General features: G+C 39.7%; 2 protein-coding genes and 1 long non-coding RNA gene across 3 annotated transcripts in view; 1 reads left to right on the top strand and 2 right to left on the bottom strand.

Annotated features, from left to right (window-relative positions):
* The window catches only part of lpgat1 (lysophosphatidylglycerol acyltransferase 1), a 57407-nt gene extending 44616 nt beyond the window's left edge, over nucleotides 1-12791 (bottom strand). Inside the window, exons 1-2 of the mRNA XM_030404989.1 lie at nucleotides 12188-12791; nucleotides 11259-11511 (exon numbers count right to left, since the gene is read on the bottom strand). Of these exons, the coding sequence (XP_030260849.1) occupies nucleotides 11259-11496 (238 nt within the window). The 5' untranslated portion in view covers nucleotides 11497-11511; nucleotides 12188-12791. The remainder of the gene's footprint in view (nucleotides 1-11258; nucleotides 11512-12187) is intronic.
* Nucleotides 12792-12859: 68 nt separating this feature from the next.
* LOC115573906 (uncharacterized) lies at nucleotides 12860-23563 on the top strand. The gene is made up of 3 exons (XR_003982375.1): nucleotides 12860-14123; nucleotides 22345-22570; nucleotides 23326-23563. It is a non-coding gene; the product is annotated as an uncharacterized LOC115573906 (long non-coding RNA).
* Nucleotides 15017-27357, bottom strand: ints7 (integrator complex subunit 7). The gene is made up of 20 exons (XM_030404985.1): nucleotides 27141-27357; nucleotides 26836-26965; nucleotides 25690-25836; nucleotides 25429-25566; nucleotides 25280-25326; nucleotides 24565-24764; nucleotides 23764-23886; nucleotides 23569-23686; nucleotides 23312-23446; nucleotides 23064-23161; nucleotides 22342-22581; nucleotides 21872-22009; nucleotides 19616-19822; nucleotides 19195-19389; nucleotides 18563-18666; nucleotides 17916-17984; nucleotides 17279-17411; nucleotides 15808-15906; nucleotides 15493-15678; nucleotides 15017-15388 (listed from the first exon to the last, which is right to left on the bottom strand). The coding sequence occupies exons 1-20, from the start codon at nucleotides 27232-27234 to the stop codon at nucleotides 15107-15109; spliced, it is 2883 nt and encodes a 960-aa protein (XP_030260845.1). The 5' UTR covers nucleotides 27235-27357; the 3' UTR covers nucleotides 15017-15106.
* Between the last annotated feature and the right edge of the window lie 146 nt (nucleotides 27358-27503).

Genomic DNA, 27503 nt, shown 5'->3' with positions numbered 1-27503 from the left:
TGACATGGAAGCTATTGAGAAAAAAAATCAAGATTTCTGCATATTAATATTCATATAAAATAGAGGAAGCACTAAAGTACAATAAACATAGCTGTGTCTCATTCATCCAGTTTACTAATACAATCTGCTGCTGGAGTCACTGGGTCACATGTCATGGAAGATATTGAAAGAACTGCAAATATTTTGTATTAATATATTTATGCCAAGTAATTTGATGACAGTCACTAAATCAGTTTCCAGCGATCCAGTGCCATGTTCTGGGAGGTGAGCTAACCGTCCTCCTGCTGCTCACACTGGGTGAACCTCAGTAAAGTCGCGGCTGGACCCGAGTAGAGCTTAGAATCAAGCCCGACCCGAGCCCGTTGTGTCCGAGCCCGGCCCGACACACTGAATGTAATTATGAGCTCGAGACCGATTTAAACCCGACAACTGTTTAATACGTGGGCTGTTATAACTGACGTTCTCGACTACAATTGCGAGTTGTTTGAACTACAGAAATCTTAATGAATAATGCAACAAGTGCCGCACTTAATGCACTCGACAAAGCCGACACATGTTATTATCACGGCCCACGACTTGTTTAAAATGGGTCCACACCTCCGACTTTCCTCCAAACTTGCTCAAAGTTAATTCTACTGTTTTTATTTTTTTCTTTACATCTTCATGCTCCATGTTGCACTTAAGCTACACAATCAGTGATGCCGGTAACGCGTTACTAGTTTTGTCATTTTCCTTAGTAAAAAATATATATTTTTGCTTTCTTCTTGTGTCTCGGGGAGTGACGTCACGTACGCGAGAAGTCACGTTTTCCAGCATGAGGACACTCACGTGTCAGACCACGCAGAGACACAAATGCAAACAACAATGGAGGGAGGAGAGAGATGCGCGTTTTCTAGCTGGAAATACAGTCATTATTTTGAGTGAATAAAAAACAAAACACAAATGTTTGATCAATGGACCGGCCGGCCGAAGACAGTGGCCTGTTGCAGCCTTTGAACGCAGCATCATTACACAAACTGTCCGCAACTCACAGCGAGAGTGGGTTCACTTGATTACTAACCTGGCATAGCTGGTGTTGCATCAGCGGGCGGAGTTTGCCATCAAATTCATGTAAAATAAGCACATCAGTATATGCCGGGGTAGATTAATCAAGTGGACCTAACATGTCCCCTGTCCCTAGTGGATGTTATGCCTATGACACCGAATATACCGACATGGCCAAAATGACGTCGGTTATCGTCGTAAATTTCGGTATAGGTAAATTTTCGGTTTATCGCCCAGGCCTAGTATGAAGTATGGCAAATAAATGCCAGCAACATTGTGGTGGAAAGCTTTCTGCTTGTATATTTTCAACATCTTTTGCCATGCTTATGTTCACCTTTGAACTTTTTCTGTCTTTACACTCACCCTGATCTTCGGTTAAAGGGAAGCTAAAGGTCTAGAAAAGAAGCCAAGGGTAGAGTCAGTACTACTAATCATGATTGGCACTGGGCTGGTATTGGCTTACTGCGGATACTTTATTATGGGTGTAGATGTTAGCCCATAAGCAACACAAAACTGCACAACAGAAATATCCATGTGTTGCAATTTACATGGTCAACTGTAAATATCCATATTTGAAACCATTATTCATAATGAAGGGGAAAACTGATTTTTGTATTTTAATCACAAGATAAAGTAAACACTATAATCACACTTTTAAGAAACATTCACTTTTTCCTCTTCAGATTTTAGCCTTTAAAAACAATGTGCGTGTGTCAACTCACTGTCAGAAATAAGAGTGGGAAAGTGCAAATTGTACTTGTATCTTGATACTGCAGGAAATTAGTTCAGAAACCATTTCATAAATTCAGTATCGATATGTCTGGATACATTTACATTTGTAACACTAGGGCTGGGCGATTAATTGAATTTCAATTTCGATTTTGGCTTCCCCCTCCTTTAGCTTTCAGCCACGCCGGTGCGTATTGCCATTGTGTGTTTGGAAAAAACGTGTAGAAGAAGACGGTAGAAGATGGCAGAAATGCAGCCTTTGGTCGGGAAGAAAAGTAAAGTGAATTCTGGTGTTGAAACACTTCGGTTTCAAGGAGTCTGACTCTGAAAAAACGAAGATATTGTGCAAGATATGTCACGTGACCGTGTCTGCACCTCAAGGGAACAAGACCAATTTATTTAACCATTTAAAGTCCACACACAGAGTAATACATGACCAAGTAGTGAAGGAACAAAAAAACTCAAAAATGAGGAGCTCCTCGACTCCTGCCACCGCCACACAGTCCTCAATTAAGGACACACTTTTACGATGCCACCGCATATCCACCCAGCTCCCACAGGCATAAAGAAATAACGGATGTCACATACATGATTGCCAAAGACATGTGCCCTATCAACACCGTTAGCGACACGGGGTTCAATAAACTGATTAACACATTGGAAAAGTGGTATGTGTTACCATCACGTCACCATATCAGCAGAATTGCACTACCTGCCCTTTATGACGAATGTCACGGAAAAGTTGCAAGAGAAGTGTCAACAGCATTATATTTGCCACCATACGGACCATAACGGACCTATGGTCGAGCGGCACCGGGACAGTGTTTATTTTTTTGTTTTTCCATATTATTTAATTCATTTTATTGATATATTTTTCTCTTATTTATTTGCATTTTTCTTGTTTTTCAGGTCAAACTTATCATGTTAAAAGAAATATCAGAGTTCAAAGTTCAACAAGTGCTTGTTCTCAAATCAATGAATAATCGTCTTTAATAATCGTGATTACAATATCAATCGAAATAATCATGATTAGGATTTTTGCCATAATCGAGCAGCCCTATGTAACACTAAAAAGAAAAACAAACTGTTAGAGGTTGTAAAATGTCAAGAGATTGCTTAAGTTCATAGAAGAGCACGAATGTCCCTACCCAAATCAATCTCAATCAATCTCAAGGCGGCACCACACAAATCACCAAAAAACAGTGGGATTCATACCCTGGGGACCATGAATGCCTGCAGAGAATTTAATTATCATACATCCAATAGTTGTAGAGATATTTCAGTCTGGGCTCTGATGCACCTCTGGAGGTAGTAACAGAGCTGCAGCAGAGGGAAGCCCGCGTCTGTGTGAATAGAAAATCCGGAGACAATCAGGGGTGTTGTGATCTGATGGTGTTCCCAGTATGACAACTAAACAGATCCTTCACTCATCAAATTAAAGAAAATGTCCCATACTTACTACTCCCCACAAAACAATGTTACAAGACAATACAGGGTAACTGGTAGTGTCTCTGTCCTACCCACTGTACGTCATATTTCTGCCCGAAAAACAGCGTCTGTCCCCGGCAACAGAACCAGGTGGCTCACGCAGTTGAATGGCGGTGATTATGTGATGCAATTTAGAGCAAAACATTTTAACTTGCATGTCTTTGTTACCTTCCACTATTGTGTTGTTGTAGTTACAGTCTCTGGCAACTTGTAGTGAAAAAAATCCTTACTAATTACTAATGAGGATTATGTTATATTGTAATTTAGAGAGAAAAGCGTAACTTTGACACTATTCAGGATGCATGGTTGGTTAGGATCTCTATCACAACACATTATGACAGCTTCCTTATGAATATAAACAGTCGGCAGATACATGTTTACATTAACAGATTGACACAGGTAAGCACCCTGAAAGAAAACACACAGATGTCAACGTCATAATTTGTACACCTCTTTTGGATCCTCATAGTTGAAATTGTGAAAAATATGGCAGGTGACTGCAAATATTGCGATATTCAATAGTATTTAATATCGTCCTAAGCCTACAAGTGTATCATCATCTGACTCTCAAATATCAATATCATCTTAACTCAAGCATTGGTCAGGCTATTACATGATGCAATGTAGATCATTGGGAAAGGATGAAAACACACATGTCCAGCAGTATAAATGTCATGATAATTCTTTTAACCATATTGTAAAAGGTTGAGTGATGAAATGGAATTTTAGCTCAGGAGGACTTGACAATTGAACAATTATCATAGCCATGGTCTGGCAGAATAAAAGCAGGTTACAATCAGTCTTTGGGAAGACCTGACATGCTAAAGAGTATGCTACCAGGCTAAATCCACTTGATTTTTTTCAGTGGCGTAAATAGGTGTCATTAAAAGCTAATCCGACCCCATTTGTTGCTGTATTTGTTGTTGTATGTTGTATTTATTACATCACAACACATTAACATTCAAATATAGATTTACAACATAAGCCATCCATATCAATATCCAAGGGAATACAACATCAGCAGCCACTTACGCAAACATGTTTCACAGCGTCAGAACAAGAGTGATGCTAATCATCATACATGCTATGGCCCTCTAAATTGACCCCCATTTCTCCAAGCAGGCTTGCCTCCTTCACACATGATTGCATACCTTTCCATGCACTATACACATTAAACTTTTACCAAAGTCTGTTGGCAAGACACCAGAAGTGTCCTTTCCCTAAATAAAATCTTTCAAAAGTGCACAGTGCTAATGCTTTTAGAGCTGCTTTTTCAATCACAAGATACATAAAGACCCTGCCAACGTACAGAAAAAATGGTTCAAAATGCCAGGAATGTCCATATCAAGTGAGAGAATGCCAGACAAACGTAACGAGGATGACGCTTGATATGGCTCAGCTGCGGTCGACGTACAAAAAAGAACCATAAAGCTGTAAACGGCCTCAATCTGACAGGTGTACTAAAGATAATTCGGGAGAGTCAGGAAGATGTCAGTCAAGTATGATCTGCACACACCCACACAGTCCAGAAAATAAGTCTAATCAGCCAAGGAACTGATAACACTTGTGTGGGTGCACCGTGGCTGTACAGAGGACAAATGAAGAGCTGTTTCCGTTACAGCTTTAAAGTGAAATGATCCACATTGAATATATTCCAGCTCTACCTACTGCTGAGCACATCTGAAAACTGATCGTTCTTGTACCAAAACATTTACAGAAACACTGCAATTGAACTTGTACACAGAAAAATGTGACAAGCTTTTGTCATGGTGTTGACAAACGTATGTTGATTGACAAAGGATTAAATGTTAAGTGTTGTGGCAATGTCGCTTGAAAAAACTATTTCACAAACTAATTAATGGGTTCCGGCCACTCAAATGTGAGGATTTTGTGGGGGGTTTCTGCGTCAGATATGTGAAAGTTAACTCAATATATTTGGGTTTTGAACAAGGTTTTGAACAAGTTATCAGGCATTTTATCAATAGAAACAATAATTAGCAGATTAATTGGAAGTGAAAATAATTATTCATTGCAGCACTGGTAGTTTTTTCCTTTTAAGAAAATATAGAACACTAGTATTTAAACCTCCCAGACATAGCTACACAGAAGTGACTGACAGCATGATGATGGATTATTTTCATTATTAATTAATCTGTCTGTTTTCTTGATTGATCGTTTAATTGCTTGGTCTATAAAATGTAAAAGAAAAAAAAAAATGTTGTGCCAAAGTCCATCACAGTTCCCCAAAGCCCAAGCTGACATATGCAAATTGCTTGTTTTGTCTGACGAACAGTCCCAAACACAAAAACAGTCCGTTTACACTCAAATAGTCACAAAGAAAGCAATTTGCATACGTCGACCTGAGCTTTGACGCCTTGGGCTTCAAAAATATTAACATTTGAGAAGACAGACAAGAGACCAAAGTTAGAAAGTCTCCGAAAATGAAAAAGATCAAATTAGTCATAAACCAAAGTGGATCCATCGTCAACTGTTGTGACGATTACTTTTAGACCGATTAATCAGCTGTGTCGTTTCTCGATTACTTGATTAGTCTATCAGACTGTTAGACAGTACTTCAAAAAAGACAAGGTGATAGGAAACTAGAGCAGAAAAACAGACTTCACAAAAAGGAAATACCAGCAAAACTAGAATGAAACTCAATAAAGTGCATACCTCTGCCAAAGCTCAATGCTACACTTCAACACAACCAAGCCTAATCAAATCAAACTCGATAGGCCTGCATCTCTCATATTTTAAACCACCGATAAGACATTGACCATAATTTAAAAAGCACTGGAGCTAGGATCAACATCAAATTGTACTAATATTAAAAGCCATCTAAAGACGACCGTTTTTTTCCCCATCGATTCCATCCATGCATTTTTACCTGAGAAAGTACCCAAAAGGTTGAATGTCCCACAATGTTCAAGAAGTGACAAAATATTTTGTAGAAATCCCTTCAGCTGTTTTTGTACAACACTGCTGACAATCAAACACAAACGTACACTGTAAAAGCATAAATACCAAACATCAGTTCAAAAAAGAAAGGGAATAGAATTATGTGTTGAGAAGTTGTTTACCTAATTTCAGTTGAACTGGAGGATCAAATAATTTGGGTAACGATTCAGAAGAAACTCCCAAATATTTAAATAACTATATTGTGAAAAAAATAAGCAAAAGCAGCAAAATGCTTGGAGTCATGCAAATGAATAATCGATTATCAAAATAGTAACAGATCAACTTTCGATCGATCCAACTAATCTAAGAAAGCTTGCTGGGAAGCTAAGGAGTTAAAGATATGCCTATGATGACAGCAGACGGATCAGAAATCTGGGTAATGTGATATTCACGTATACAGGGACTTGAACAATCAAGTGACTTAGTGACTCATGTAAATATCAGATTCTAAATATGATCAAAGTCTGGGAAACAAGTGTGCAATCTTACAGTCATCATCTTTGATCTCTTCACAGGTCCAACAGACCACCCACTCATGGAACATGCAATGAAAACTTAATCCTGCTGGCTTTAGTGCACCTGTTTGGGGGGGGTGTGTGTGTGTGTGTGTGTGTGAGAGAGAGAGACTGATCAGGCCTCATACAGTTGTGCTGCTTTTGTCAACAACAGGGAAAAGGGGGTCAGGTCAAATGACAACAAGTGACCGCATAACAGTAATGACGCTAAATAAACCACCAGACTCTTAAATGTTCATACCGTCAGTGGTTTTCTAAGGTAATTGTCTGACAAACATCTATTTTTTTTTGGTAATTTCAGGATGATTCATTCTTGACGCATGAAGCCGAGAGTTCTCTGAAAAAATATTTTTTCAAATAATAAAGATTAGTCCTACGAGGTGGGCTAACGAATTATAATTACCATGGTTTGTTGCAGGGGTGACGCAGTCCATCTGTGATGAACAAAAACGGACATACAAATGTATAGATTTAAGAAAGAAAAGCCTGAGCACAGCATTTGAGTCAAACTGCTGGCAACTGAAAACTTCCAGACGCTTCTCCTGTGGGCACAAAGTAAATCAATGTCAGAGATGTTTGGTTTACTGTCTCTTTCATAGATCCTTTATTTATAGATTTGTTTGGGAGGAGGGTTTACTCATGGGGGAAGACCTGAACTGAACATAATGATAACACTACCAGAGATCCTTTATTGAATTGTTTGGGAAGAGGGCTGACTAGTGGAAAGATTTGATAAACCAGACTTGTAATAAACTGCATTTCAATCTTTTATAGTTGAAGCCCAAAAAGGTGGTATTTCTTTTTTGTTGAACCCTGGAATTTTTATTTTGGTGTATATTATTTTAAGTTCCTGCAAAAAGCCACCAGAATAAGGTCAAACTCTTGCTCTAAAATACGCCCATCTTTTTAAAGAAAATTTATGAATGTAACTGACAGTTGCTAGAGCATAAAACCAATGATCTGTAGATCTTTACAAATCTAGATGAGGTAGTCCAAGATTACCAAAGCCATCAGTGCAGGGGGAAAAAAGTTTAAATACAAAAATCAAGGGAATTAGGCGAATGGTGACACACTCCCTGTGGCCACACTGCCTGGGTTTGAGAAAAAAAAAAAAAAAACATTATTAGAACTGGGGAAAGTTATGAATTCTAGGTAATTTGGCGTGGAATTACCATATGGTCATTCAAAATGTGATACTAAGAGGTCTACCAAGATCAGTAAAATGGCTTTTCACATATCATGTTCCACAAAAGAGGAACAATTTGCAGAAGTGGTCCAATTGTACATTTTGCTAAATTAAGTGCCATTGAATTTTATACTTGTATGCTGAATATTCACCTTTATTCAGCGCAACCTTGACAAAGACAGCTTTCTCTCAATGACCCTTTCTGTGGTTAATAGAGGGTTTGAATGACCATGCAGGGATAAAATGCCATTAGCTTATACAATAAAATAAAACAAACCGGAAAGAGGTTTACAAGGCATTGCTAAGTGAAGCAGCCAAATTAGTGACAGCAATATTAGATTGACCAGGGTACGTCTGGTCTTGAGCGTCTTTCAAAAGGGGATGAAGCTCCGTTGTTTTAGTTATGGATGAACAACTCACACTTCACTTTGAACGCCCTGACTGATAAATGACCCGCAGTTGAAAGACAGAGTGGATACCAGAACACTGAAGACAACATTTCAGTGGCAGTCAAAGATCAGAATTCTGTCAAATGCTATGTTAATAAAAGTCAACTGATAATGATATCAGACCAAGAAAGTTAACAACTAAAGAGCTGGAGTCTGAATGTCTCTTTTGGTTGGTTCTTGTACACTTGTACAATATTATTGTTGTAGCTATAAAGACATCGCTACTGTCAAATTCATCTTTAACTGTGTTTTGTCTCTTATGTAGTAAATAATTTGCACTCAAATACAAGTGAAGGGAGGTGGAAAGAAAGGCGGTCTATAACTATAACGGTACAAAAGAGTAGAAAAAGAAGAATTAGACTTAATAAATAGTGAGAAGGCAACAAGATGACCTGATAAACAACAGATCCATAAGGCCTAACATCCACACATGATTATTCAGACAATATCATATGTGTATTATCAAAACAATATTGATGTCATTTTTAACACCATTATCGTCAGTAGTGGTGCTTACATAAGGTGATCTTAAACAAACTTCATAGCATAACTGCTCTGCTTTTCCAGCGGAGGTGACACATCCTTCATCTCTGATAGTTAACCAAAGCTCAGCTTCCAGAGTGCAGTGTGTCAAGCTGTGAATGTGAATCCCCGTGTCCCTGACACACAACAAGGATTACTTAAGTGTAAATGTTACAAGAAACAGCAACATAAAATCAATGTTCTACAACTGGAATATATCTTCATGCATGTCATGTGTACAAAAAAAAAAAAAGAAGAAGAAAACAAGCAGGGATTGGAGCAAACTTTGAAACTGCACAAAATATTATCTTTGCAAAAGTAGTAGCAGTACATTGAGAAACACTGAATGGGGCAGCTAAATTGGTCAGTTGTCAGCTCTATGCATGCTAAATTATTTTTGTTCAGATACCTTTAAGTCCATGATTTGCAGCTGTTACTTGAAAAGAATGGGGGGAAATATGTACTGTGTGTATGACAGTACAGCTGTGACCTTGGACAAACACTGGACCATCTAAATTGTGTGTGTCATCCAAATTCAAAAAGGTCATTCACACAGTGCAGGGAACTTGTGGCTACAGAGGACTGCCTTGTGAGAGAATGGTAACAGGGTTGATCGACCCATCCTTGACAAAATGTCCTTGAGTGCGGGTCACAACAACACTGATGCTCCTGGACTACTGTCCCCGAATGCTGACCCCTCAGCTAAAACTGTTTATCCAGCGCTGTGTTTACATCACCAGTGTTTATTGTTCCATACTGATTTACTGCTCAGATGTCATTTTTTTGTCAGTCTGTTCACACAGTGGTTTTGTAATGGGGCAAATATATGACAGCAGTCCACACAAGTCATGTTCTGAGGTGACCCACATGTACCAAGCAATACCAAAGATTTAACACTTGGCATGCTTGTGCAGAGGTAAATAAATAAAAACGGACAACACTCCAGAGTGACTGCGCTTGGTTTGTCGTCATGCATGGAATTATTGTGCAACTCTTTGTTAAATGACACATCATTCATTGTGGCTTCTTTAAAGTTAATTTGAAGGTTCTTAACTTTTGCACTAGTATTTTCCTGTGACCCCATTCAGCCATCTTTATTGTCATATACTACACATGAGTTTAAGCTTAAATTCTTATATGACTGTTCAGACTAAGGTCACATTCCCTCAGATGTTTTTTTTTTTCTTAAATCAGAATGAGAAGAACATCAGCATTATAAATGTTTTTTAGTTCAAGATGAATTAAAAAATCTCTCACATACAGAGAGAGAAGAAAAACATTGGACCATTTTACCTGCTGTTTGAATGTAGCCTAATACCAGATGAATATACAAGTGTATACGCTTACTATGAAAATGTGTAGTGTATGCTTTATCGGATTTAAAAATATATTCACCATTTGCATGAAACGGCCGAATGGTATGTACATTCCAAACTCTGTCAATCACGGTGTAACAAATATTGCTCGATGCAAGACCAGGTGTTCTATAGGCTGAAAGCTCTGCATTATTAATCAGCACGCCTTGTTGCTCCCCATGTTCACCACTTAAGCAGTTTGTAAGCATTTTGCTCGCCACTTTGTGCAACCAAACACTGCTGACTGCCTGAATCACTTCAACATATTCCACCAGCCAGCTGAGAGGAACCAACAAACACTTATGACATCCTGCTGTTCTTCTAAAATGTGTGTGTTAGTGAGGAATGTTGTTTTATTGTCTCTGTATGAATCTTACCACTAATAATTCCCGTGTTTTCAATGTACAAATAACAATCATTGTCATTATGGGTTAGGGTTATCTGCCAGCCATTTTTTTTCCCAAGTAGTAAAGTAGTAGTTTTGCCCAGCACAAAAATTTAAGAGCGCAAGGGGACACATCAAAATGCAATCACCTGTTACAGCTTTATATAAAAAACTAAAATACTTGTGTATTTACGTTGGAGTCGTACAGAGTCCAACATAAAGAAAGACTACTTCTATACACGAGCCCTAACGCTTGTTTGTGGATTCAATTTTCCACTTTATCTAGCTGTCGCGGTTTGTGTTCTTGTTGTGGTGGTCCACCACTCCTGAATAAATGTAGAGGAGACGCTGCATCTGTGTTTGGATTAGAAAACGGCGCCGCAACCGTTTTATCATGCAGCGGACTTGATATTTCTCATCTCGGTGGTTAGAAGAGTCTTGGAGGATTTGGGGAATACCTTGGAAAACAGCAGTGAGTGTTGTTAAACCACCTCCTGGGCTTTTCAAACACAGCCAGGTCTTAGATAAACAAATGATTCACAAACTGGTTTCAGACGCAGATACATCTCTGCATGCAAGTCAGCACATGGACTAATGGCAATGTGTAGGAGTCCTTAACTATCTTACCTGTATAGCCTGCGATCCAGCCCCATGAAGACACCATGGCCAGCAACCATTTGAACATGACTCCTTCAATGTGCCAGAAAGTGGAGCTGTCCCATATTCTGAGCGGCTGCAGCAGCAGCAGGTATAAGCAGTAGGATGGGATGGCTACACAGTTGTTGAAGAACATAAACACAAAACGGAGCACAGACTTGAGCAGAACCCAGCCCAGTTTGCCGGCCCCGTCCAAGAGCTGTGCCATCCTGATACACACCGTCTGCAACAGAGACACAGCAGGGGTTAGCATCCCGGCTCGTTTGACAAAATTACAAGTCGAGTCATGTGCACACACAACATCATCCTTACTCTAAACAAACGGATGTGCTAAGGGCAGGACACCAAATCCACAAATAACACCCGAATGTTACACCATCCACCCCGGAAACAGAGGAGCGAGTCTGCCGCTAGCCGGTTGAGGGTGAGGCGGATTCGTGGAATCTAACCGCGACACGGGCGTAGTGGACGCTATCTTTTCGTTATTGTGCAAGAGGATTTATTCGGACCTGTAGTTTGTTATTCGTGACATCATGCTAACTAGCTGCCTAGCCCTAACAGTAATACATGCAAAGACAGGACCATAAAAGGACCAGCCGCACGGGTCGTGGTGGAGCACTTCAAGACACGCTAGCTAGCAGTTGGCTGAGTTAGCATAACGGGGACAGATGCTTAGATTTGTGTAAGGTATGACAACCCGAGGGTTATAACATTATATAGGAAACACACTCGCACTGATAACGGGGGAAGCTAATGAGCCTCCAGTATTTTGTGAGACAATGGCAAACGTTAACTCGGATACTAGGTGTCTGGTGCAAAGCGCAGTACCCGTCTGCTTCACCCAGAACATAGTCCAACCCCTGTGTTTCAGCAAAAGTCTGGAGCCTCACGTTACTCACCCAGTTAATGTCGCTGAAGCATCCAAGGACGGCCAGAGACGTAGCTAATTGTTGGAGCGAGATAAATTGTGTCACGTGTAGCTAACCTAAATGGTTAAGTTAGCATTTTGTTGCTAGTTAACATGGCCAGTCTCTATCAAATCTGGGGACAGTCGTTGAAATGTCTGATAACGTTACAACAAACCCCGCGCGGTAAAACTGCAGTTGCACCCATTTAGCTAGCTAACGTTATCCAGAGCTGCTCGGGCACGGTAAATCCCAGCGGGCGCCGTTAGCTCGCTAGCTAGCTAGCAAGCAACTCCACTTGAGTGTCGCTGGCTCCATCTCAGTCAGAGACACCGGGATAATTCCACTGATGCATCATCATCATCATCATCATCATCGTCAAGTTAGCTAGCTGCTCAGCTCCTACTAGCGAATACGGACGAGATGCGGTTCGGCCCGGGCCTCGGATAACGCCGCTAATTAGACAAACGTTGCACAAACTGTAAGCGACATATGTACATCAAGTACAATGAACGGCGATTTTTCGTTTCTGTGTTGCCAGGACCCGTTATCTCTCTCCAGACCCGGATTCAAAGCGCGTCAATTTGCACAAAAGATAAAGGGAGCAAGAGCGGAAATGCGCCCTCTTTGCCTTCACAATAAAGGTAGGTTGCAACGTTAGATTGTTGAGATATGAAAAATAAGTAAATAAATAGATAGATAAATTAAAAACACTCTTGTATGTTTATGTTCAGTACAGTTAACAAACAAACATTGTTATTTGAGAAAACGTTTTCATTGTGTTATTATTTTTTTGGGAATTTCTTGATTCAATTTCATCTCAGTATTTGTAGAGCAACAACAACAAGAAAATAAATCTTGCTTTTCAGTGTTGAATGTCTTGAAGATTTGGGTCTGATTTCAAAATGTACGTAAACATAGTGACATCGCTGCATTTGGCCATTTAGTCAAGAATATCCTCAAAGCAGGGTCACAACACCAGCTGAACGAGAAGGTGCACAATTTTGATCAAGGTGGAATAAGTTGCAAGACAGCTTTGCGTAGTTTTGTGCTGCAGAGATGCCGTGCCTGACAAATCTGGGTCTCCAGATGTAAGAAACCATGTTTGTTAGATACAAACCCCACAAAATGTCACTCCATTGTGAATTCAATTGTTTTTTTTCCAGTGAAAATGAAAATTAATGTGCAAAAATGATATTTTATTCCACAAATTGTGAGTCATATCACTAAATCAGTCAAAAATAATTTCAATATTACTTCATCCACCACATTATGCAACCCTACTTTAGTTGATATTGTACGTTAGTATTGAAAATATCCTGAATTATTATTATTATATATTTTCTATACATATTTACAGGCAGATGGAATGATTCACTGCTAACTTTGAGCCCCATTTCAGTAACGGAAAGTACAGCAATGCATGTCAGAGGACAAGCAGCAGGAAAGTTAATACATACTCGTCTTACATGTGTGCAAAGTGGAAAACGAGAATTAAAACAAATGTACTAAACTTCAGACTAAGCAGGTCTACGATGAAAACAATAAAATCATACCAAGACCGATAATTAGTATGAAGAAAAGCATCCTCTGAATTAGATTTTACCGAATTTACAAAAAAAAAAAAAAAAAACATAAGTAAGATTTTAAATGGGATTTGTAAAGGATGAACATACAGTAAACAGTTTACCCTTTAAGTTGAAAATCCACGTGCGGAAGCTGTATTATTCCTCTCTCTCACTTGACCCTGTTGAGTTCACCTGACGCCAGATTCCAGCCATTAAGTGCGCAGGCTCTCTGATGTCAAGTACTGATGGTTACACTATCTGTTAACAAGAAACTGATTTTCTAACGTCGTTGTGACTAATTCCTAAATCATCTGGACTCGTTCCCGGCAGGAGGCCGTTTTCTGATTACATCATCAGAGTGGGTGCGTGAGTTCATCGTTTCAATCTGTGTATTTTGGTACTTTTGTATTTTTGGCTTCATTATTAAAGCATGCTGAGATGATTTAGAGCTACAGTGTCATACATGTTAGGGAAAATAACATGACAAGCATAATATTGTTTTTCAGTATGGTGCTTTTAAATATTTAAGTGTAGGAATTAAACGTAAAAGTATCTTTTCAATGCAAGTCTAAATTTAACATTGTGATTCAGACAAGTCTGGGATAGACATCAGAGGGATGGCAGTGCTGTACAGACAATGTCCAGTTAATGACTATAGTCTGCCCCCTGATGGCCCTTTGTGTCATTACACTTTGAGTAGTATATATGACAGTAAATCCAAGGACGTTCAACACTGGGATTTGTATGTTGGGCGAACTTTATATTGAAAATCATCACCTAAGGGTAACACTGAGGGCCGATTTTTGCGTTTTTTACGTGCATCGGCCGATGCGGGCTGCTGCGTTCGCCGACCCGGCATTATTTACAGACAGGCGTCCACAGGCAGCTCCGTGTTGCTGGAGACGCTGCAAGAAATGGCAGAGCAGAAAACCAATCCAGTGTGGCAGCATTTCACAGAGCACTGTTCTACCTCACCTGTTTTTAATAATTGTTAAATATTGTTTACTTGTTCTTGTTCTACCTCACCTTTTTTAATTTCAATAAATGTCCTTTTTTTTTTAAAGATGAGACTAGTATTTGTTCGGCAGTCCGTATCGGTCATCAGCTAAGGCCGATGAAAAAGAAATCGGTATCGGCATCGGCCCTAAAAAATCCATATCAGTCGATCCCTAGCCAATAATGTGCACACTGATCTTGTGTCCTTTACACCTGATCATCATCATCATTTTGAAAGGATTACACTCAATCTGCAGAATCAAAATTAAATCTGGCTTTTTAATCACAGAGAAAATATTTACATATTCAGTTTCAGGTCAAAGTACACAAGCTAAAACTGTTAAAGCGTCTAGAAGCGGGCATAGGCACTCCTCTGAGGAGCAGGCTGAGCTCCAGCCTGCTGCAGCTGATGGCGGAGCTGCTGGGAGTAAGGATCCTCCAGGGACTTGACAGACACCGTCGTCTTGGGCCCCGTCTTCCACTCAATGCCACTCTCATCCACCACGGAGGCCTCCACGGTGACGGTGTGAGTGCCCAGGATGGAGAAATTCAGCAAGAACTGGGTGCTGAAGTAGTCATTGTGGGGTTCGACCCGCTGCTCGATCTCATTGGTTTTGGTGTCGAGAGGAATCTAAAAAAATAAAAAAAATATGGAAGTGTAAGAATCAACTGAGCGGCAACCCAGCCACAACTTAAAGAAGTAATGGGATCTGTGGATAAAAACTGTGTGTATACCTTGAAGTCGGGTCCCGTCTTGCTCTGGAGAACTGAGGTGACATTGAGGCAGACGGACTGAATCTTCCTGAAGAGACCTGGAGACGAACCATGCTGCACCACCCCCTCCACCTTCAGAGTCAGCTGCTGAGTGTTCTGCACTGGGATCGGTTCACTCGGCGTTCGTGGGGAAGGAGAGAGGGCAAGCTGGAAAAACACAAGACCTAACTGAGTCAGCCTTAAGAGAGCTAAAGAAGGAATGTCGCATGTAGCTGCAAATGAAATGTATGTCACTATGCTCACCAACTTAAGTGGTTTTTAAATGATTTGCCGTACCTTAATGCTCGTCGACTGGAGTTTTTGGAAGAAATACCTCTGGAAAGACAGCGGGACTTTGAGCAGAGCTATGACAGCATCACAGAGACAACCTGTATGCTGCAAAACAATGACGACAAGAAAAACATTGTTATTATTGACATTAGAAGCAATTTTCTGTTGCTGACTTCCAAGTTTTTGTTATTTTTCATGGTATGAAAACTAACGATTATCACATCATGTACATTTGCTCATCTATGATATTGACTTCTACCATACTGGTCAACCCTAGATCCAATCAAGAGGGCAAAAGACAACAGACAACACTCACATTGGAGCGGCAGAGATTTGTTAATCCAGCCAAAACTAGAAATAGCTATAGTTATAAATGTCTAATAACTTTTGAACTGCTCACTCTGTCCATATGCTTTAAAAACATGTCTTGTTTGAGCATTGGGCTCCATAGCAAGTGTGATTACACCATCATGTTCTACAGCATCGATTCACAAAGGAAACACCATGCAGTTTCTTCATAGTTGTAGCCAAGCTACTTGACTTCATGTCAAATGGATAATATACTACTCACTTACTATTCACTTATGCTTCAATGTCGTCTGTTATGATTTCATTAACCTTTTATTTACTTTCTGAGCTTTTTTTGTCTACCTCATGCACTTCATACAAAATATGATTACGCCTATTTTTCCACTTAAAAACGGCAAGATCATCTGAGTAAAAATGACTGGCTGTCCCTCAAACCAGCTGTAAAGCCCAAGGTGACCGGGCTCTTAAAGCTGTGGCACCCAATCTATGGAACACTCTCCCCTTAATCTTTGTGATCTCTACATTCCTGTGACAACTTCATGTAGCAGCAGAAAACATTTTTATTTAAAAAGGCTTATTTAGTTAGAGTACCTGCTTCATATAATTTAAAATATGAAAGGTAAGGTATAGACCAAAACTAATATAGAAATCTAAAATAACCGAGCGCAACTTGAAAATGAATAGGACTGAAGGATCAAATGATGTATTGGCATTTGCTGCTGTCTGCTAGAATAGGAGGTCAGGTGCCCCAAAATATTGTTCCACATGTTTGAAGGTTAATTGTTCAAGCAAAAATGTCAAACATTTGCAAGTTTCAGCTTCTTAAATGTCAGGATTTGCTGTTTTCCTTTATTATTCATGATAGAGTGACTGAAGGATCTTTGGGTTCTGGGAAATTGTGATGCATTTATCACAATGAAAAAAATAATTCTAGACAAAATGCTCAATTAATTAATTGTGACAATAATCGATAGTTGTCATTAAGATGTACATATAGCTATGAGTTTAAAAAACATTTTTAAAAAAAGTAAAGAAACTAATTACTAAACTAAAGGCCTGTAACAGCAGTCACTGGCTAATCTGGACACCTTCCAGCTAAACTGTAGCACAAGTAATTTAGCAGACGCCGTTATCGCTGTTATCACAAGGTGCTCTCTATGAATCTCACCAGACATGAGACAGGAGGGTGTTTCTTGGCGAGGCACTCCACTTCCTCCAACACCCGACTAAAGACCGACATCATCCGTCGCTCATATTCGCTCTCTGTCTGGACTGACCCCAAGGTGCCGTACTCCTGAAAACTAGATTACAGGGAGAGAGAGACAATCTGTTACAGTCAAACGTCTGCCAGGAGAATGCCTTCTGGGGATGTGTGTTATCGTGAAACACCCTCAATAAAAAAACTTTCTAGTGCAGGGTACAGCGAGGAACCTTATTATTAAATTAAATAAGCTGCATTTATATTCATTAAGGTGTCATCAATGTCACAAGTGCGTCTTTAAAAAAAAGCTACATCATAACATAGTTAAGCGTGATTACATTCCTGGACAAACTCAATATGATGCATTTAATGCAAGTTGACATTTTTCCTAGTACTTTACGGCCACAGAGAAACGACCTTTTCTCATATGTCAAGCCAAGGAGATAAATAAAAGGTACAAGTCCTTTTACTCCACTGCATTCTTCTCAAAAGTTCAGGAATCACACAAGATTAAATCTAGTATTCATTTAATTTAAACTTTCTCCTTAAGCACCAAACAAATACATACAAATCCCACTGTTCCACCTTCCATAACAGCTCTCACCTGGTTGCCTGTGGATCCAGTATAAGCGCTTCTATTACATGTGAGACAAGCAGACAGCTCTGTTGTTGTCTGAGCAGACAGTTAAAGACAAATGACAAACTTCTGAAATCACAAGGGAAATTTTTCGAAAAAAAAATTCCTTTCAAAGAATTTTGAGGCATGAGCAGTCCACATGAGACAGCTTGTACTACACTGTGTGTCCTCTATACCCTCATCTCTTTCCTCTTTAATTTTATTTAATTTGAATTTTTACTGCTATTTTTCAAAATCTTGTACAGAGTATACAAAGTATAATTTCCTGTTTCATATATCTACTTCTTTTTAATCAATAAAAGTGACAAATACCAAGCAGATTTGTTTTGTAGGTTGTTGTTTTTTTTCCATTTAACCTAGTAACCCTTTTTCTTCCTTTCTGTTACTGTGATGTTTTCTATTGGACATGCATACTGGTCCTACTCATGTGAGAGTATATATGAGAATAATTGTCTTTCTCCTTCTGTTGCTCTGTATCCAACTGTCATTAAAAAAACACTTTCTCATACAAAAAGAACAAATGACTGACATTAAAGGAAGAAGACATAATAGAAGAGAAAAAAGGCCAAAAGAGACGACCAAGTGGGATGTTACTGAGGCACGTGTAAGGATACAGCTCCACATTTCGAAGGGTGGCATAATCGGCGTCAAACGACGACTGGTGTAGATCAGCGTAGCGAGCTGCGAGACTCCTGAACTCATCCATGCACACCTTCATCTGAAAAAAAGTACAACAACAGTGACTTGACACATAACTACATTTGGAGCACAATCTTCTTGGATACACAAAGAGGTAGAGGTGTAGACATGTTTTGATTTTCAGTCAATATGAACCTGTTCCTTCAGTTCATTTGTACTGATTCCTCCTGGCAGATATCAAGCTATCAGACACTTATATTTTATGCATTTGAGAACCTTTTCAAGATATTTTTAAAAATCAAATTTAAGAAAGATTTTTGGACAAATCATTTTTCACTTTTTCTTATTTACATAGGGATTAAGTTAAATAGTATATCATACCTGCAAACATAAGGCTCTGAAAAAGAAGGAGATTTCTGGGGTACGCCATAGTGCACAGTAAAATAAACTGTAGAAACCAATCAGAAGTTACCATCTTAAGTTTTACATCTAATTTAATTTAAAACATTCAGACACCCTGAACCTGAAGCCTTGAAAGAAAAAGACCAATTCCATGCAAGCAGGCTGGAACAGACCTGCTCTAACTGTGACACTTTAAAAGTTTTACCTGCATGGCAATACGGCCGCACCGCTGCAGGTCATTGCCCGAGGTGAGGGCGATGGTGGTGGCGATGGCAGGAGGAGGACTGGTTTTAAGACTGTTGCAGGTACAGATGAGCTGTGACAGGGCTTGCAGGGTGTCAATCCGAAGCTTAATGAACTCGCATTGGAATGTAAGTGGGCTCAGTGGCGTGCTGGCGGCCTGTAGAGAGGATTAATCAGATAACAGCACATTAAAACTATGCTTAAAGAGAAACACAGGTAATAAGATACAGTCAGGTATTACGTGTGTTAATCCATTAACAGTCTGAGATGCTACAAAATCAGCAACACTTTTCAGACTGAGTATCAGCAGCTCTAAGCATCCATCATTGTGGAAGAATCATATTAATGATTTTTGACATGCAGATGCCTGACAGTGAACTGACCGTGAGGGAAGCGATGCCCTTTTGGTAGGAGCGCAGGGCATCTGCAATGGCACTCATGGCCCCACTGTAGTCTCCATCCTCCACGTGACTCAAGCACTGCTCCGCCTGGGAAAACTCTTTTAGGCTGTTCAGCCAGAAGTAGAAGTGCTCTGATGCAACGCGGGTCCGCAGACTCTGGTACAGCTCGCTGGAAAACTCATGGCAGCCCTGCAGATTAATGACAACATTCAATCATTGTGACATATCCAGAAGGATGTCACCATCAAGGTCAACTGGACCTGCTTTAGATTCTTGAGGACGGGTTGTCTCTCACTGATGAGGCTTCTTCAGTTCATGTGACGTTCATGTTTTTAAATCAAACAAATAGATGATGCTGCCTCGGTTCACCTTTACCAGCTATGCAACAGACTTAAGGGCCAAGCTATTTTAGAGCATGGGCATATTTGTATCTTTGTGGATCAAATAGAAGTGAAAAATAGAATACAGAGTACAGCTAAAGGGTAATTCAGATCATTTTTTAACTGGGGAGCGTTTTACATATTTCAGGTGTAAATGACCAATAGGTAGAAAAAGGTTCTGGAATCGGTCTGGTAGATATCCTCTGTTGGCAATGGGTGCAATGTAATCCTTTGGTGCAAAGTCAAAGTCTGTCCACTAGAAGTGTCTGCTTTTGCCAAGGCTCAGATTGTTAAAAGCGTTTGACAGCATTATAGAAACAATCCCTACACCAACAGACCTTTCTGTAAAAGATTAACACACATTTGTTTAACCAGAAACAGCCATTAAATTGTTTATTTTTAATACTACCAGATTACATTGACAAAAACACAAATTTTACCTTGCAGAAGACAGGAGATGCCATCGACTGCCACCTTGTGTTAGTCTTGTTTGTGTTATTTTCTTTTTTTAAAGGAGTCATCACCTGGTTTTTTACATATCCAGTCCCTCTTGGATCGCTTTGGATCAATTATTAAAACTTATTAGAAGAAAAATGTTTTTAAAAAATCAAACATAGAGCTTGTTCTTACACTTTTTTTTATACCGCGACTTTCTCACACAAGATTATGTGTGAGGTTTTGACCGGTCAGGATGTGCATTGTATTAATATGTAATGAGGCACGCGTTGATTGGCCGCAGGAAGGACAGAGCCGGAATGGGGGGCGAGCCTGCATGCACACACAGACTCCAAAACATAAACAACCCCCTGTCATGGCGCACACACTAAATGACGAACCTTACAGAATTCAGGCATTTATGTACGAGCCGGAGTCGGAACCTGAACGGGAGAGTGAAGAGGCAGAGACGGTGGAAGATACACGTTTACAGCAGGATGTCTCTGAATGGTAAATTCTTTTTTTTTCCGTCTTACTTTTCACACTCGTGTTTTACATGTAAGACCTGAGTTTTAATGCTGGCGGTCACGATGTATGGCGTGACAATGACAGAGAAATAAGCAGATTCGGCATGCTCACTCTGGCTGAGGACGGCTGTGAGCCGATGCTTATGCAAGGAGCCTCCTGTGGTAACGTCACCACAGGAGCAGAGTCAAAATCTCGTGCTTTAGGAACGCGCACTACTGTGCGCTATTCCTGTTCGGAAAAAGAGCCAAAGCGAAAAAAATAAGCCACTTTCAAACTCCAGCTTTTCAGGCAAGTTTCAACAGAGGTCTAACACCAATATGCATGATTTAATGAGAGAAATTGCGATTTCCGGGTGATGACTCCTTTAAACACTCTAATGAAATAGTGTTTTAAAACAATAGTCACACAATAACCCAAACCAACCAACAGAGGCAATAGTAGACCAGCAACTCCCATGTCCTGCGACTCTGGTGGCTTTGAAGAGAGTGCTGTATCTGTTGTTTCTGATTTAACAAAAGGGCATTCTTTCACAAAAGCTTCCGAAAAACGTCTGTAGAGAATCTTTCCATGATGATGTGGGACACTCAGAATATCAATCTGAGCAGTGACAAAAAAAAAGAACTTTTAGTGGACATACTTTGCATGGCGCAGTTAGCCTGAGGGATTACGTTGCAGTCACTGCCTGAGGCATTGCAATGGACCAATTCAAATACTTTTTTTACATACGAGTCATTTAGGGCCCAAAAATAAATAAATACTGGGTTTAAAAAAAACAGAATTCATATGCTCCAAGCTGAAACATAGAGGACAACTTCATATCAACCCACACGCATCAAAAGTGAGATATGATCAAATGCGTCTTATGTCCTGGTCATGTAGAATCAGATGAGATTACCATGCGTGAGGCCTGTCGTGCGATGCGGTACACCGTCCAGCCATTAGCGACGTTCTCCAGCTGCTGTTTGATGACAGTCTTCACCTCAGCTGAGAGAGATGACTGGCTAGCAACAAAAATCACTGTTGCCAAGGAAACCTGCAGATTTTTAAAATCCAAATTCAGAGAAATGAAAGGGCAATAAAACACAGATAGAGAAAATAAGTATTTTTAAACTGAATGCAGTGTCAGCTATTCTAGCACTGTTGTGGGTTAGCAGTGATGCTGATGCATAAAATATACACAACAAGCTCCATTTCTGATTAAAAACATGCATGTGCTGGCTGATTTTCTATTAGAACATAGATATAAAACAACTACTGTCTAAATGTAATGTAAATGCTCTTGTGAGCCTCTAACTTAAGCTACATATAAGTGTTGTGAGAGCTTTAGTTTACTGTCTTAACAGCAGCTGAGGTCTCATCTCTCACCAGAAGCTCCTGCTGCTTGTCAGTAGAGGAGTGACTGGCCACTCTGTAGAGATCCACCAGATCTCCCAACATGCCATCACCCAACACTGGCAGGTGGGTGGCAATGGCTGCCAGAGCGTGGCACATGAGAACGCGAGAGGAGTCGCAGGATAAGTGGAGCTGGCCGAGCAGGAACTCCACAGCCGACTGGCTGAGATGGGGTCGACTTTTCAGCAGTTTGACTAATGAGGTGAGGGCCGTCTAGTGTTGACACACAAAGGGAAAAAGTCATAACGTAGATGAGGGTCGGTTGATGGTTAACCACGCCCTGATAAGCGATCACAATGTCCTACAGTTCCTGGAGGTGGATAGCAGTAGAGTTGCATAAGCTGCTATTATGATTATCAGTTTGAAAAAAAGCTGTGAAAATTCAGCTTTAGTGAACATAATTTTGCCATTCTTTAATATTGAACAGATAAATAAAAGTGCACACTGCATTTATGAATGCACAATATCACAAATGCCAAACACATAGGCCAATTACTAAATTTCCCTGTTAATATAAAATCGATAAGAACACAAGTTTCTCAACTTGCTCCTTCTATTTTATTCGATGGAATAGGTCTGATGTTTTATCCCCTTTTAATGTTACAGTTCTAGCACTTACTGTAGTTTGTTGGACACTGTTATCATTATGATATGGCACAACTCTACTACGAAGCCCTAATATAATACTGTCTTACTTTGAGAGTGGCCTGTGCACTGGAGCTGCTGTCCTGACTGCAAAGCATCAGAAGGGACTCCACTCCCAAAACCGTGTCCTGCTCCAACTGTACTATATCTGAGGAGGAGAAATACACAGCAACACTTATCCTTGGCACACACAGAGCAGAGATCAGTGGGGCTTAATGTGAAATCAATGGATTGATGAGCAATTGGCATTTGAAGAGTCCCTAGAGTCCCACTAGAGCCATTACTTGCAGTAACTAACCTTTTTCTGGACAGGAAATGGCGATGTTGGAGAGCACTATGACCCCATGAGCAGCCACTGCCAGGTTGCTGTGGTAACAGCATTCTTGCGCCAGTTTAACCAGGTCAGTGAGCCGGGGGGGAACCGAAGAGCCACCTGAGGAGGACGTCGGAGAGGAATACAAATCAGCTCACAGTTGCTCACTTCTTCACAATGCACGTAACAGCAATGGAAATTCTTACATACTTAAATAAATTAATATTGTGAAATGAACACACCTGTGATATTACTAAAATACTGCTTGATTGCAATTGTTCCAGAGAGGGTGGAGAGGACAGCCAACATCCCAAGCTTCAAACTGTTGTATGGGCTGTTCAAGGCGCACTCACACAGGGTCTGCAGAGATAAACATCATTAGATTTCAATCAACTAGAGGTCAATCTTACAGCACAGCCGTCCGCATTTGAAACTACCTGAGTGTTTTCTCTGATCCAAAGGTGAGGAGCCTTTTTAGCCAGGAGCTTTAGGTCATTAATTGCCAGTCTCTTCACAGCTTTTCTTGGGTCATCTTTCAAGTACTGAAGGAGGAGCTGCAGCTGTACAGATAAAAAGAAAAAATGTATGAAGTGATGTACAGAAAAAAATCAATAATTGAGATCTTTTTTAAAAAAGGTACAAGAGTGCAAACCTTAACAATAACAAAAAACTACAGTAGGTCTTTACACTGTCTTACACATACAGATACAAAAAAGGATGCAGTCACTGGTCTCATAGATCTGTCATGTCATGTTGCTCTGAGCATGAACTTACATACTCTTGCTCTTACTGAACAGATTGATGGTGAGTATTGTCTAAACAGTTTTCATGCAACACTGAGGCCCCCTCATGGCTTATGTTTTACAGTTTTCATATATCTTTACTTTTGTTTTCAAAACATATACATTCTGATATTTAATCCTCACAATTACTAACTGCATAAATGACTTCAGCCTGAAGCCAACATCAACGAACATAAAGAATAACTGTTACAGCATGTCCAGCTAATCAGCCAAGAATTGAGGAAGTGCTGTAAAATTTGCTGTTCAACTCTGAGAGGTGTGAGCAGTAGTTAACCACATTCAGGAAATACCCCATCTTGGAGCTACTATGTCAAAACACTATTTTTGTAATTTACAGTACTTGTGTTTATGTTTATATACTGAGTTGGGACACACAGATACTGGTGATGAAAAAATGCATTTTTTTCTAGACTGTAGTCTGAGTCTGAGTCCTACCTGCTTTGGGATATCGACGAGGGAGGAGGCAGCCAGCTGAGTGAAGGTGTGCAGGGTGACGATGACCATGGGGGTAGACGGGTATGAGTTGACCAGGTGCTGCAGGAGCTCCCTGCTGCTGGAGGCCAAACTGGCATCGTGATGCATGTGCTGCAGCATGGGGATCAACTTCAGCTTCAGTTCCACTGGAGTGTCTAAACCTGAAGTTGAGGCACAGATAGAGGAGAGAATATCTACTGAGGAGAAAGCTTTAACTGCATAATGAGGAATTCAAATGATTTGTTGATGGCTGAAAATATGTAGTTGGTATATGATGGGTTTTGAATGTACAATTATTCCAGAGTTATACGTTTAATTTTGATTTTCAAACGGCCTATGTGTATCTTAGTGTGGACTGTAATGTTCACACAAACCACATTTTAAAAAGAAAAGAGAACATTTTATTTTTGAGCCTCACATCCTACTTTGGGATGGCAGCCAGCCTGTTTTACAATCCCAAAGCATCAGTTATTGACGAGTTGGGAATGGACCTCAGAAATTAACCTTTATTACAGATAACTCCAACCTTTGTGGACACATTTACAATGAATCGCCCTTTTTAGGCCCTGATTTGTTTTTTCATACAAATTTGGGATTATTCAGAAAATTTACCAGATATTCAAAGCTTGAAAAAGAGTTATCAGAAGATAATATAATGGGTTTTTTTTTGTTTTACCTTGAATCATTTCACTGACTTTGTTACAAATCCCAGCTGCAAAGTCTCTGAAAATCAGAAAATATACAAAACATACAAAATTTGTGTTATCCAGAACATCATTCCATATTCATGCATTAAAGCTCAGGCAAAACAACTGTTTTCCTTACTTTGACTGTGCAGAGAAGCTTGCAGCTGCAAATATGGCTGCTTCGACTTCTACATTGTCATGAGAATCCAGACTTTGTCGAATACTGTGGTGGGCATTCTTCCTCTCCGGGATGATGGAGGCCAAACTACCGAGCATCCTGAATAGAAGGAGCAACAGGGAATTTGTATATTTTAAACCTCAGGAACTGTAAATGGAAAAGTATACAGTTATATAAGCTGGTCTCTTCATTCGAAAAAAAAAAATAAAGTCACATCATTACCTCAGAGTGATGGATCTGGCCACAGGGTCATTGCTGTGTATGACTGAAAACACCCTTTTGACAAATTCGTCCACGTTTAGGATCTTTTCGAGATGTTTCTCACTCTGTTGAGTTACTTTCAGCACGCAGAGACGCAGGAAGTTGTTCCTGAAATCAAACAGACAAGATTTCATAAAACACAGAGGTCTGTGCCACAGTTTCACTAATGAGACAATTCAGGGTTCTTCCAGCATTGAAAGTGTAAAGTCAAGCACTTTCAAGGTGCGTAAACCAAATATTTCCAGGCTCTCAAAGCTTTCATTATCACATCTAAAGTTTAATGCTCAATACAACAACAAAGTTGTTTACTCATTAACTTTGACTGTATATTTCGATCTTGATTATTCGATTCTTGCCAAATTCAACGTCAAGAGCAAATAAACAAATGATAAAGGATCCATTAATGTCAAATATTACTAGGTTTTTATTTTTTCAATGATTATAATCAAATTAATGTAATGTCCTTCCCCTGAAAACACAACAGTTAAAATCAAGCATTTCAAGATCTTGTACACCTCTTGTGAGCTTATCTTTTATTGAATGACATGTTTAAAATACTGCTCATGACAAGTTGACATATGACAAAATGTCCTCTTATTGATAAACTATAAATATAATTCAAATATAACTATGAAAAAACTACTCCAATTATAATTACATGAGATTCAGAAAAACAATCAGCTTTAGCTCATCCTTCATAACACTGGATACCTTGAAAATAGTCTTCTGCTGCAATTAGCATTAGGTACACCTTGTTAATAGTTATGTAGTAAACTACACAAATCCTGCAATAAATTCTTCCTTTATGAAAGTTATAATGTTCAGTTTTAGAAAAAGCCGTTTTAGAGAGGCAATCAATCTTATTTTAGAAGTTGCAGTAAGTGTTGCTGCTATAATGTATATTATTGAGTTTATTATTGAGTGTCTAACATTCAGGTTAGGATTCATTGAAGGGGTGTTTAATCTCGTTAGATGACTAAATTTAGCCAGTAATTGGCCAACTTTACGCCTGACAGATATTAACAATCATCAGAAATGTTGATACCGTTAATATCCGGTCAACTGGCTGATCTATAGTCTTAGTAACAAGTTACAAAGTATCCATACCCAAGTCTGAAGATGTCTGCCAGTTTGAGAAAGGCAGAGTTGATGAGGATGGGAAAAGGGTACTTCTGGAACAGTTTGGGGAAAAGCACCACAGCCTCACACTGCTCTCCCAGCTTCCCCGACCTCAACCCTGGAATGAAAGCGTTTTCACTGGTTACTACAAAACAGGGACGTCTCATATAATCAGTAACATTTAACAAATTCGACACATGTACAAGACATAAGCTCTCTGTTTTTAACGGGCAATCATTCATGCTACATAAGATGAGCAGTATGCTAATTTATTAGCAAGCTAGCTAGCGCACCTTTGTCCAGCTCCATGAGAGCAGAATTAGCGTCCAGTTCTTGTTCGCCATAACAAGCCTCTGACAAGAATGAACGTGCTGTTGAAAGCGACATTATGGTTTAGTTTTTTTTTCTCTCGATAGAAGGTTTGACAGCACCCAAGAGCTGTTAGCATTTCATTGTACAAGCGGCGAATACAACACACTGAAACCGGACGTTAAAAGACCATTGCTTCCGGTCTCAGGTCGTGGTGTTCACAATAAGAGGCTCCTAATATATTTTCCTAAAATAAGGTAATGTGATTTTTTTATTTCTTATTTTTTATTTGTACCTTTCATGGGTATATCAGTTTAAGATACTTTCTCCCCTCTACTCCACCACGT

Source organism: Sparus aurata, chromosome 22 (genome assembly GCF_900880675.1).
Source record: "Sparus aurata chromosome 22, fSpaAur1.1, whole genome shotgun sequence".
NCBI lineage: Eukaryota > Metazoa > Chordata > Actinopteri > Spariformes > Sparidae > Sparus > Sparus aurata.
Note: the sequence above shows the minus strand (reverse complement) of the source record. Positions and strands in the feature narration are given on the sequence as shown.